Source organism: Salmo salar, chromosome 19, assembly GCF_965601325.2.
Source record: "Salmo salar chromosome 19, fSalSal1, whole genome shotgun sequence".
Taxonomy (NCBI): domain Eukaryota; kingdom Metazoa; phylum Chordata; class Actinopteri; order Salmoniformes; family Salmonidae; genus Salmo; species Salmo salar.
The window spans coordinates 69,146,445-69,160,500 of NC_138309.1; the positions used below are offsets into that span (position 1 = coordinate 69,146,445).

At 42.4% G+C, this 14,056-nt stretch overlaps 1 protein-coding gene across 2 annotated transcripts in view; it reads right to left on the reverse strand.

Moving 5' to 3' along the window:
* The window catches only part of afap1l2 (actin filament associated protein 1 like 2), a 178,547-nt gene that overhangs the window by 10,867 nt on the left and 153,624 nt on the right, over nt 1–14,056 (reverse strand). For both annotated transcript variants that reach the window (XM_045702610.2, XM_014159299.3), the window contains exons 14-17: nt 12,258–12,509; nt 11,615–11,969; nt 4,588–4,761; nt 1,410–1,597 (exon numbers count right to left, since the gene is read on the reverse strand). In XM_045702610.2, coding sequence (XP_045558566.1) covers nt 1,410–1,597; nt 4,588–4,761; nt 11,615–11,969; nt 12,258–12,509 — 969 coding nt within the window. The remainder of the gene's footprint in view (nt 1–1,409; nt 1,598–4,587; nt 4,762–11,614; nt 11,970–12,257; nt 12,510–14,056) is intronic.

Here is a 14,056-nt window from a genome sequence, read left to right on the forward strand (position 1 = left end):
GCAAAGTTTCAGACTGATCCAATGAACCATTGCATTTCTGTTCAAAATGTTGTTATCAAGACTGCCCAAATGTGCCTAATTTGTTTATTAATAACTTTTCATGTTCAAAACTGTGCACTCTCCTCAAACAATAGCATGGTATTCTTTCACCGTAATAGCTTCTGTAAATTGGACAGTGCAGTTAGATTAACAATAATTTAAGCTTTCTGCCAATATCAGATATGCCTACGTCCTGGGAAATTCTCTTGTTACTTACAACCTCATGCTAATCACATTAGCCTGTGTTAGCTTAACCGTCCCGTGAATGGGACACTGATCCCGAATACGTTTTTAATTCCGTCTTTGGTTGCTTTGGTGTGCTTTTCAATGCACAAGCACCTTTTTTCCCACTCATATCGATAAAATAATTGTTTTTAGACATAGAAAATGTTTACTCTGCGTGAAGTTTCAAATGCATTCTGTCATTACTAAATGTTTGTGATAGGTATTTTAACATTACTATTTTTTAACACATTTGATTAATAAATATTTAAATCAGTCATCTACCTCAAATGAAGGGGATGATGACACAATATATGCGAGAGGGAGGGAATCTGATTTCACTGGTCCTCACCTCAGGCACTTCATTCAGGATAAATTGATTTATCCCTGAATTAGCCTGCCCCGGAGCAGGTTACAGATAGTTCTGAAGGATTAGAAATTAGAAATTTACCTGGCTAAAAGGTGAGCCACTTTCGTGGTACAGGTTATCCCGAGTTGAAGTTAGAGTTGACCAAAGTTACCGCGCTAACCCCTCAAACCAGGTACGTAGTCTAGGGCTCTGCTTTGTGATACACTCTTTGGTATATGCAGGATCCAGGGTAAAGTTTCCCTTAGATACAGCTCTAGGATCAGCTTCCCTTCCTCCAATCCTAATCTTAAAGCCAGGCACCACAGGCAAAAATTGTGATTTTGCTTCCATCTGTCAATTTTCAAATTTTGGGATGTTTTGCAACTGTAACTTGCAATAATGTAATTATATGCAAAATATGCATAAATGTGATTCCATGAAATTACAACATTTTGATAAGCTGTTCTGTAAAAGTCTGACCATTGAGTGTCTTATCACAGTAAAACAAAAATATTCTGCCTTGAAGCAATGTGTTGAAAAACGGATTATCGTAATATGCAAATAAGGCATATTTAAGGTGTTGGCTCATTTGCATATTTTTATTTTATATAAATAATACAAAAATATATTGTTTTTATGTATATTTTCAACTGGTAAAGTTTGTCTGATTAGAGTAAATAAAAAAAATAAACGATTAGCCTGTGGTGCCTGTCCTTAACCATAAGTGGGGGAAATGTGAAATTTACCCAAGATCAGCATCCAGGGGCAAATTTGTTATAGGCAGTGTTAACCTACACACCATGGGTGTGTCCAGGAGGCTGCTGTCCAATGTGGTGCCCAGAACGAAAGGCCCCGCCTCTGCTTTCCTCAGACTCTCCTTCACATCCATCAATCGTAGCTCCACCTCCACCCGACAATGCTCCGCCTCCCGGCACGCCTCCTCCTTCTGCTTCAGACATGCATCCAGGGAGGCCTGCTGCGCCGGATCTGAGTAACATGGACATGTATCAATCAGAACGTCAAACCTGACATAATTACAATTACATTTTTACATTTTTACATTTTAGTCATTTAGCAGACGCTCTTATCCAGAGCGACTTACAGTAGTGGATGCATACATTTAATTTAATTTCATGCAAAACAAAATGTATTTTTTATTTTTTGTACTGGCCCCCCGTGGGAATCAAACCCACAACCCTGGCGTTGCACACACCATGCTGGCATTGCAAACACCATGCTCTACCAACTGAGCCACATGACATATGGATGCCAATCATGATCTCAGTGATTGAGAATGTTTTTATGTGACATGCTTGTTTACTTTACAGCTACATATGGCATATGTAGAGGGAAAGTCATGAAACAAGCATCATGTTAAACCATGTTAACTGTTTCTTACTAAAGGCTAGAATAATTAAGAATTTGCCAAATGTGCTCCTTTTTAGTAGGGGATAAAACACACAAAAACAAAGATTACACATGAAGTTGTCTTTTATACTTGAATGTCTTAAAAAACAGCATAGACACTAAGTAAAGGCTTGATTCAATCAGATCCTCTTTAGCCAACATTCTGCATAGCGGTTGTTTTGAGTGTCGGAGGTGGAATTGTGTTAGAGCTGTCAAATCCACAAGCGGCTCCCGGTGTTATAACTATTGCGGACATTGCCATTGGATGCAACAAAACCACACCCGACTTTATCATCCGGCAAATCCCATGTTCGACGTTGCAGCCGTGTTACAAGATCAAACACTCGAATGGGTGATGTTTTATTGGGCGCTTTCGAGCGGATCCATTTTGTCAAGTCCATAGTTGGTGACTGCCTTTCAAAATGTGTTACATTTGTGCCTACATGTTGACTGCATTAACTTTACAATGTGATCAAAGGTCATGCAGTTTTTGGATGAAGTCGCCTTCAAGTTGCTGTACTTGCTTCTCACCAACTGCAACATGCAGCCATCGCCTGGCTAGTGAGGAGATACTATATGTCAACTAATCAATAGGGTGTTTTTGGTTAACCAATGCCAACATGACCAAAGACATGACTGAAACAGGAACCAATTTTGCTACGATTCTAAAGCTACAGGGGATACAAATTAGAGATAATTGAGACCTCTTTCTAAGCAATTTATTGTACACACATTATATTTCAGTTTGTGAGAGTGTGATATATACCGAAAGGTTGCAAGATCGAATCCCCGAGCTGACAAGGTAAAAATCTGTCGTTCTGCCCCTGAACAAGGCAGTTAACCCACTGTTCCTAGGCCGTCGTTGAAAATAAGAATTTGTTCTTAACTGACTTGCCAAGTTAAATAAAGGTAAAAAAGACTCGAGGCTGTAATCACAGTCAAAGGTGCATCAAAGTACTGAGTAAAGTCAATTCGTCAAATTTCAGCCCTGCTATAGCTGCCCCGGTCAACTGTAAGTGCTGTTATTGTGAAGTGGAAACGTCTAGGAGCAACAACATCTCAGCCACAAAATGGTAGGCCACACAAGCTCAGAGAACGGGACCGCCGAGTGCTGAAGCGGTTAGTGTGTAAAAAATCTGGGAAGCCAGGCTTAGCCAATCAGAATGAGTTTTTCCCCACAAAAATTATTTATTACGGACAGAAATACTCTTCAGTTTCATCAGCTGTCCAGGTGGCATGTCTCAGATGATCCCGCAGATGAAGAAGCCGGATGTGGATGTCCTGTGCTGGCGTAGTTACACGTGGTCTGCTGTTGTGAGGCCGGTTGGACATACTGCCAAATTCTCAAAAATTATGTTGGAAGTGAACATTCAATTATCTGGCAACAGCTCTGGTGGACATTCCTGCAGTCAGCATGCCTATTGCATGTTCCCTCAAAAATGTAGACATCTGTGGCATCTGTGGCACCATCTGTGTAATGATCATGCTGTTTAATCAGCTTCTTGATATGCCACACCTGTCAGATGGATGGATTATCTTGGCAAAGGAGAAATGCTCACCTAGGGGCGTAAACAAATTTGTGCACAACATTTGAGAGAAACGCTTTTTGTGTGTATGGAACATTTCTGGGATCTTTTATTTCAGTTCATGAAACATGGTATCAACACTTTACATGTTGCGTTTATATTTATGTTCTGTGTATTATGAATGTAGCTATTTATAGGGCTAATGGTAACTGCTTCTAAACTTCTAATGATCCAATCAACCATGAACGATTGACAGTATGCCTAGCTTCAAGTTGAAATGGTGTCCTTTGGGCAAATCAGATGCCAATGTAGCCTACATAAACCCAACCTCACTCCAAATTTTCTTTCACACACAGCTTGTGTAACAAAAGTTACTTACTTTCAACTATTCCATGTTATTAGGTAGTCTACGCAAATGAGTATGGAAGCTGCTCAATGTCTAAATACGATGGCTCAGCTGAATCGAACTCAGATTGTTTCCAATGCTAAGCAGGATACATAGAAGTAGGCATCTGGATGGTAGACTTGTTCTCACTGAAGTGCATTACTCCTCATATACCAGTAAGAGTCACTGTTCATTTGTTGGACTAGGGCGTCACATTTTATTTCAGTATACCCTTCTATATTTAGGTTGATGGCATGACATTGATTCAAACATACCATTGAATTTAATGCAAATTCCACGGATACATAGTTTTGATGATTATGTTGAAATTAGATTGATGAAACAACCTGTTAATCAGGTTAAGTCAATGTATTTATGTTGAAGTTTTACCCTAATTTCAATGTTTACAATGCTGGTTGAAATTAGATGAAAACAGTACTGGTCGATGACTTTTTTCAAATCCAATGTACTTCCACGTTGATTCCACGTCACAATATGTTAACAAATTAGGTTGAAACAACGTTGATTAAAACCAATGTGTGCACAGTAGGAGGTGAGGAGAAAGGATGCAAGCAATGGAGGAAAGATGAATTGAGAAAGAGCCCTTGTGTAAAGGCTAACCATGTGTTGTGCTCCAACACAAGGGGTTGATGGTGTACCTTGGCAGGTGCTGAGTTCCTCCTTGGTCTCCCTCCTCTCCTTCTTCAGGTTGACTAGGCTGCTCCTTATCTCTTCCTTCTCTCTCTCCAGCCGGTCACGCTCTTCCGTGTAGAGCCGCATGTCCGCCTCCGTTCTGTTCTTCCCCAGCTTCACCTCGATGGCCCCAGGGATGGCTAGGAACCAAGAGGAAGAAAATAAAACATTTTACATGTGCATAATTAATAGGCAAATTGTATTCCTCAGGATTCATTTTATTGTTGAACAAACAATGCTCTCAGTCAATCCAAATGCTGTTGAACCTCAAACCTGAATGTTTAACAAAGGAAATGTTATGTCTTTCTCAGGGAAATATATAAGTGTGCACAATTATTAGGCAACTATTAGTGTGCACAATTATTAGACAACTAAATTACAAAAATAAGTTCTCCCAACTCACTTGTTTATTCAGTGACCAATATAGCCACCCTTCTTTTCAATAACTGCCATGAGCCTTCGATCTATGGAGTCTGTCAGTTTCTTGATCTGTTCACGATCAACTTTCACTGAAGCAGCAACCACAGCCTCCCAAATGCTGTTCAAAGAGGTGAATTGTCTTCCCTCACTGTGAATCTCACGTTTGAGAAGGGCCCACAAGCTCTCAATAGGATTTAAGTCAGGTGAGGAAGGGGGCCAGGTCATTATTTGGGCATCTTTGAGGCCCTTGCTGGCTAGCAGTGGAGTACTTGGATGAATGTGATGGAGCATTATCCTGCATAAAGATCATGGCCTTCTTGAATGCTGAGGACTTCTTCCTGTACCACTGCTTGTAAGATACTACTGAAAGTATCTTCCAGAAACTGGCAGTAGATTTGAGAGTTAAGTTTCAGTCCATCTTCAACCCGAAAAGGTCCATCCTTAAAGACAGCAGCCCATAACAGTACCCATCCTCCACCTTGCTGGCGCCTGACTCAAAGTGCCCTGTGTCCATTACTGATCCAGCCACGGGCCCAATCATCTGGTCCATCAAGAGTCACTCTCATTTCATCTGTCCATAAAACCTTTGAAAAATCTGTCTTCAGGTATTTCTTTGCCCAATCTTTACGCTTCAGCACTTAACACCTTGTACTTCTGAACACTCCAGGTAGGTTGCAGTTCTGTGGTGGCACTGGAGGATAATGGGTTCCTGGTAGCTTGACGTTTAATTCCTCTCAAGTCTTTTGCAGTTAATTTGCACCTTTTCTTCTCCATGGGTTTTTTGCGCTCCAGTTGACTATTCGCAACAAAACGTTTGATTGGCCGGTGGTCACGCTTCAATAGTTTAGCTATTTCAAGAGTGTTGCATCCGTGTGAAGGGCATTTTACCATTTTTGATTTTTCAGTGTCAGTTAAATCTATTTTTTGGCCCATTTTACCTGAGGTAATGAAGCTGCCTAATCATTATGCACATAATGCACACCGCCAATTATGCACACCGCCAACCACCGAAAATTATTAAATCCAATAAGCATTCAAGTTTATATGGTTTGGAGTTGGAAAATGTCCATAGAAATAATGATAAGATCAGAATACTCACTTGCCTAATAATTGTGCATGCAGTGTATGTAAAATGTGTATGCAAAATGTGCATGTAAAATATATACGTAAAATGTATGTATATGTAGCAAAAAAGCTGTAAAAAAAACTAAGATAGATCCATATGTGCATAGTTCAGGTAAAACATTCTACATGGGATTAATAGTGTATAATAAAAAACACGTCTGTCTCAAGTTTATTGCCTGTCAGTTTGCACATTGTTAACTTTTTTAACTGTGTGTATAGACTATCCTAGCCTATACTAACAAAATAAACATGAATTCACTTTGATCGGAATGGGATCCACCTTAGGATTTTTTATTTATTTTTTATTTCATCAGGTAGGCCAGTTGAGAACAAGTTCTCATTTACAACTGCGACCAGGCCAAGATAAAGCAAAGCAGTGCGACACAAACAACAACACAGAGTTAGTTACACATGGGATAAACAAACGCACAGTCAAAAACACAATTGAAAAATCTATGGACAGTCGTGGCCAAGTTTTGAGAATGACACAAATATTAATTTTCACAAAGTCTGCTGCCTCAGTTTGTATGATGGCAATTTGCATAAACTCCAGAATGTTATGAAGAGTGATCAGATGAATTGCAATTAATTGCAAAGTCCCTCTTTGCCAGGCAAATAAACTGAATCTGCGCGATCGGGGCACCACCAGTACAGAGCTTGCTCAGGAATGGCAGCAGGCAGGTGTGATTGCATCTGCACGCACAGTGAGGCAAAGACTTTTGGAGGATGGCATTGTGTCAAGAAGGGCAGCATAGAAGCCACTTCTCTCCAGGAAAAACATCAGGGACAGACTGATATTCTGCAAAAGGTACAGGGATTGGACTGCTGAGGACTGGGGTAAAGTCATTTTCTCTGATGAATCCCCATTCCGATTGGTTGGGGAATGAGCGCTACCATCAGTCCTGTGTCATGCCAACAGTAAAGCATCCTCAGACCATTCATGTGTGGGGTTGCTTCTTAGCCTGGGGAGTGGGCTCACTCACAATTTTGCCTAAGGACACAGCCATGAATAAAGAATGGTACCAACACATCCTCTGAGAGCAACTTTTCCCAACCATCCAGGAACAGTTTGGTGACGAACAATGCCTTTTCCAGCATGATGGAGCACCTTGCCATAAGGCAAAAGTGATAACTAAGTGGCTTGGGGAACAAAACATCGATATTTTGGGTCCATGGCCAGGATACTCCCCAGACCTTAATCCCATTGAGAACTTGTGGTCAATCCTCAAGAGGCGGGTGGACAAACAAAAACCCACACATTCTGACAAACTCCAAGCATTGATTATGCAAGAATGGGCTGCCATCAGTCAGGATGTGGCCCAGAAGATAATTGACAGCATGCCAGGGCGGATTGCAGAGGTCTTGAAAAAGACGGGTCAACACTGCAAATATTGACTCTTTGCATCAACTTCATGTAATTCTCAATAAACGCCTTTGACACATATGAAATGCTTGTAATTATACTTCAGTATTCCAGAGTAACATCTGACAAAAATATCTAAAGACGCTGAAGCAGCAAACTTTGTGAAAATTAATATTTGTGTCATTCTCAAAACTTTTGGCCACGACTGTACAGTGTCTGCAAATGTAGTAAGATTAGGGAGGTAAGGCAATAAATAGGTCATAGTGGCGAAATAATTACACTTTAGCATTAACACTGGAATGATAGATGTGTAGATGATGATGTGCACGTAGAGATACTTGGGTGAAAAAGAGCAAAAGTGTTTTAAATAAATAACAATATGGGGATGAGGTAGCTACGTGGGCTAATTACAGATGGGCTGTTTACAGGTGCAGTGATCGGTAAGCTTCTTTGACAGCTGATGCTTAAAGTTAGTGAGGGAGATATGACAGCTTCAGTGATTTTTTGCAATTTGTTCCAGTCATTGGCAGCAGAGAACTAGAAGGAAAGGCGGGCAAACATACCTGCTGGAGCACGTGCTATGGGTGGGTGTTGCTATGGAGACCAGTGAGCTGAGATAAGGCGGGGCTTTACCTAGCAAAGAATTATAGATGACCTGGAGCCAGTGGGTTTGGCGATGAATATCTAGCGAGGGGCAGCCAACGAGAGCATACAGGTCACAGTGGTGGGTAGTATATGGGGCTTTGGTGACGATGGCACTGTGATAGACTACATCCAATTTGCTGAGTAGACTGTTGGAGGCTACTTTGTAAATTACATCGCCGAAGTCAAGAATCGGTAGGATAGTCAGTTTTATGAGGTTATGTTTGGCAACATGAGTGAAGGAGGCTTTGTTGCGAAAAAGGAAGCCGATTCTAGATTTAATTTTGGATTGGAGATGCTTAATGTGAGTCTGGAAGGAGAGTTTACAGTCTAACCACACACCTAGGTATTTGTAGTTGTCCACATATTCTAAGTCAGAACCGTCCAGAGTAGTGATGCTAGTTGTGCGGGCGGGTGCGGGTAGCAATCGGTTGAAGAGCATGCATTTACTTTTACTAGCATTTAAGAGCAGTTGGAGGCCACGGAAGGAGTGTTGTATGGCATTGAAACTCGTTTGGAGGTTTGTTAACACAGTGTCCAAAGAAGGTTCAGATGTATACAGAATGGTGTCGTCTGTGTATTGGTGGATCAGAGAATCACCAGCAGCAAGAGAGACATCATTGAAATATACAGAGAAAAGAGTTGGCCTGAGAATTGAACCCTGTGGCACCCCGATAGAGACTGCCAGAGGTCCGGACAACAGGCCGATTTGACACACTGAACTCTATCTGAGAAGTAGTTGGTGAACCAGGTGAGGCAGTCATTTGAGAAACAAAGGCTATTGAGTCTGCCGATAAGAATGCGGTGATTGACAGAGTCAAAAGCCTTGGCCAGATCGATGAAGACGGCTGCACAGTATTGTCTTTTATCGATGGCGGTTATGATATCGTTTAGGACCTTCAGCGTGGCTGAGGTGCACCCATGACCAGCTTGGAAACCAGATTGCGTAGTGAAGGTACGGTGGGATTCGAAATGGTCGGTGATCTGTTTGTTAACTTGGCTTTTGAAGACTTTAGAAAGGCAGGGCAGGATGGATATAGGTCTGTAACAGTTTGGGTCTAGAGTATCTCCCCCTTTGAAGAGGGGGATGACCACGGCAGCTTTCCAATCTTTAGGGATCTTAGACGACATGAAAGAGAGGTTGAACAGGCTAGTAATAGGGGTTGCAACAATTTCTGCGGATCATTTTAGAAAGAGAGGGTCCAGATTGTCTAGCCCAGCTGATTTATAGTGGTCCACATTTTGCAGCTCTTTCAGAACATCAGCTATCTGGATTTGGGTGAAGGAGAAGTGGGGGGGGGGGGGGGGGGGGGGGGAGGAGTTGCTGCGGGAGGTGCAGAGCTGTTGGCCGGGGTAGGGGTTGCCAGGTCGAAAGCATGGCCAGTCGTAGAAAAATGCTAATTGAAATTGTCGATTATCGTAGATTTATCGGTGGTGACAATGTTTCCTAGCCTCAGTGCAGTGGGCAGCTGGGAGGAGGTGCTCTTATTCTCCATGGACTTTACAGTGTCCCAAAACTTTTTGGAATTAGTGTTACAGGATGCACATTTCTGTTTGAAAAAGCTAGCCTTTGGTTTACTAACTGACTGTGTATATTGGTTCCTGACTTCCCTGAAAAGTAGCATATCGCGGGGGCTATTCGATGCTAATGCAGTATGCCACAGGATGTTTTTGTGCTGGTTGAGGGCAGTCAAGTCTGTTGTGAATCAAGGGCTATATCTGTTTAGTTCTACATTTTTGAATGGGGCATTCTTATTTAAGATGGTGAGGAAAGCACTTTTAAAGAATAACCAGGCATCCTCTCCTGATGGGATGAGGTCAACTGTTTGGGCACAGACCTGGATAGTATGACCAAACTCTGCAGGCTCTCTGCAGTAGATTTCAACTCCGCCCCCTTTGGCAGTTCTATCTTCACTGAAAATGTTGTAGTTGGGGATGGAAATTTCAGAATTTTTGGTGGCTTTCCTAAGCCAGGTTTCAGACATTGCTAGGACATCCGGGTTTGAGGAGTGTGATAAAGCTGTGAATAAAACAAACTTAGGGAGGAAGCTTCTGATGTTAACATGAATGAAACCAAGGCTTTTACGGTTACAGAAGTCAACAAATGAGAGCGCCTGGGAATAGGTGTAGTACTGGGGGCTACAGGGCCTGGTTTAACCTCTACATCACCAGAGGAACAGAGTAGGAGTAGGATAAGGGTACGACTTAAGGGTATAAGAACTGGTGGTCAAGTGTGTTGGGCACAGAGCAGATTTCTGGGCGAGGTAGAATAGATTCAGGGCATAATGTACAGACAAGGGTATGGTAAGATATGAGTATAGTGGAGGTAAACCTAGGCATTGAGTGACGATGAGAGAGGTTGCATCTCTGGAGGCACCAGTTAAGCCCGGTGAGGTCCTCGCATGTCTGGGGGGTGGGACAAAAGAGCTATCTAAGGCATGTTGAGCGGGACTGGGGGCTCTACAGTGAAATTAAACAATAAGAACTAACAGCAGTAGACAAGGAATATTGACATTTGAGAGAGGCATAAAGCAATCACAGGTGTTGATCGGGAGAGCTAAGACAACAACGGGTAAATGGCGATGAATGGGCAGAGAGGGTCAGTTAGGTACACACAGGACCTGAGTTCGAGGCTGGGGCCGACATATAAACAAATTGAGGTACCGTGTTAGTGAATAGTCCAGCAGGCATCAGCTAGATCAGCGGGGCTCCGTGTCGACAATAAAGGGTCCAGGCCAATTGGCAAAACAGGTATTGTAAGCCAAGAATTAGCTCGTATACTTCCTCGGCTAGCCGGGAGATGGGCCTAGCTCGAGGCTAGCTCAAGGCTAACTGGTGCTTGCGTCTGGACAGAGGCGTTAGCCAACAATAGCCACTCGGTTGCAGCTAGCTAGCTGCAATGATACGGTGTAATGGTCCAGAGCTTGCGGCAGGAATCCAGTGATATGGTAGAGAAAAGTAGTCCGATATGCTCTGGGTTTGTATTGCTCTGTACAGACTGGCAGGTATTGACCGAGCTAAAGCTGGCTGGTGTCCGAGCTAAAGGTGAAGACCGCTAGCAGTGGCTAACAATGACTAATAGCTAGTAGCTAGTTAGCTGGCTAGCTTCTGATGGAGGTTCCAGTTATAAAGTATAAAAATAGCAAATCCGTACCACATTGGGTGAGGCGGGTTGCAGGAAAGTATATTTAGTTTGTAGATGGAAAGTGAGATTAAAATATATCCGAAAAAAATGAAGAAAGAGACTATTTACAGACTATTCACACAGGACAAGACAAACACACGTCCAACTGCTACGCCATCTTGGAGAACAGGATAAACAAATAGATCTATTTATAGTGTGCCGGTTTCCATTCACTCTGTGTAAAAAGTTTGTACTTGATTAGTGACTCTTCAATTACATTGCTCTCCAATATCCTCTGTGTCTTTGGTTAATTTCTCACCTGTGGATAAGACTTTGGTCCTTTGGTCTCCACTGCTGGCACTCCGGCCTCTGAGAGGTTGGGGACTGTGAGGGGGTAGGATGAATGCAAGAGTGGTAGCTGCAGGACTCTGAGGGGTTTTGGGGGGCTGTGTGTTAAGGGTGGTTGTACTGGGGGCCTGGGGGTGCTGCATGCCTGGACTGGCCCTTTTCTGGATGTCTTGGCTGAGGAGAGAGGTCTTTTGAGCCTGGGTATAGGGCTGTAGAGGGCTGGGAGACAGGGGGCGCTCCTGCTCAGGTCTGTTGGTGTTAGCAGTGGGTTCCACTCCATTGTGGGATGGTGGAAGCTCTGATTCGGATAAGATGCTAGAATCAACCTAGGAACGTAGATATGCATTACATTTAATTAATTATTTTATCTACACGTACAAACATTTCTCGTTTTATTCTAACAACATCCAAAGCAATATTATTCATAGCACAAGATACTAAACAATGGTATTGTTCAAATCAATGCATTAAAATCAGGGTTAAGCTTAATTCAATTCATATAATGAATTGATGCTCACTGAATTTACTTAAGATATAAGTTAGACATTCTTACATGATTGCAATGGATACAGTATTAGCCTTGGGTTTAGATCCTGAATGATTTGGTTCCATACCTGGCTAGGGAGGGCCTGCTGCTCCTCAGTGGCAGCGGGTGAAGAGCGGGGGGGTTCTTTGTTTGGGGACCCTCTGCCACAGGACGTGTGCAGGAACGATCGTACAGGAATGAGGTCCAAGTAAACCCTGTCTGCTGCGTCTTGCCCTGCACTGTCCACCACATCGCCATCTTGACCACACGGTCCAGTGCTGTCTTGCCGACATTGACCACTGCTCTCCTGATCACCCAGAAGACCGCTCTCCTCTGCATCCTGTCATGGCAGAAACAGAGGTACACACAGCACTGAGATACTGCTTTTTCAGTCTCCCTACATAATTATGAGTGATGAGAGGTGTTTCAGACATAATTATGCACCATAGTTGCATTTTTTAAAATTCTCGCGCCGAGAGAATTCAACCAGTGACGTCAGCGATTGATTGAGCCTACTGTCTGATCCAAAAATGAATGGAGTCATGTTTTGTAGCAATTATTGTGACCTTTGTGTTTCACCAATTGCACAATCATTCTAGCAGCGAGTAGATATGGTTAACCTTGTTCAATAGAGCCATTGGACTTGTCTCAACGATGTTCCTGTCTGCCACAACATTGCAGGATATCTAGGTTGACACATTTGACACATACATGGCTTTGTAGACTACAGCCTGACGGGAGCCCTTCATCCTTCTACAATTGTGTTCCGACCCTCAAAGGCGGGCTAAACCGAGGCAGTACTAGTTTCTACAGGTTCACGGGAGCTATGTTACCGTGCACTGTTTATCCAAGATTATTAAATAATTACAATGGCTGATTCTGATGATTCATGAAGATTGACTGATTGATGAGAAGGGTGCTTGAGACATTTTTGGTTTTCTGTAAAAAGCTCTCTTTTAACATGAGGCAGTGTTTTGTATAGTTTTTTTGATTCGGCCATAACAGGGCTTGCTAGGACCACTACAAGTCAAGCTAGGCAAGTTGAGCTAGCGAGTATGTATATAATGGAGTTTGATCAAATGTTTTATATAATTTTTTTTTACAAGTCTATGACAAGTGACTAAATGATTCAAGCTGCATCAGAAAACACTCATGAGAACTTCAAATACTGCATCAATTTATTGTGATATTCATGAAATGTATTTGGAAGTAACTAGCTACAATATTACTGCTAAAACAAATGATGTAGGGAGTTGGTGCATCATTTCAACTTTCATTTGTTGGCAAGTAACCATGTTTCAATAAAACTGTAAATTAGTCTGTCAATATAGCAAATAAGTAGACATGGCGTGTATCCAATAAAACGTTTATTTGCTCTCGAGAATGAGGTGAGTTTTCATAGCAGTATGCAGGAACAGTTTTTCACAATTCCTCATGATGCCATCTATTTTCTGAAGTGCACCAGTTCATCCTGCAGCAAAGCACCCCCACAACATGATGCTGCCACCCCCGTCCTTCACGGTTGGGATGGTGCTCTTGCAAGCCTCCCCCTTTTTCCTCCAAACATTACGATGGTCATCATGGCCAAACAGTTCTATTTTTGTTTCATCAGACCAGAGGACATTTCTCCAAAAAGTACAATCTTTGTCCCCATATGCTGTTGCAAACCATAGTCTGGCTTTTTTATGCCGGTTTTGGAGCAGTGGCTTCTTCCTTGCTCAGCGGAATTTCAGGTTATGTCGATATAGGACTCGTTGTAATGTGGCTATAGATACTTTGTACCTGTTTCCTCCAGGATCTTCACAAGGTCCTTTGCTGTTGTTCTCGGATTGATTTGGACCTTTCGGCACCAAAGTATGTTCATCTCTAGGAGACAGAACACGGCTC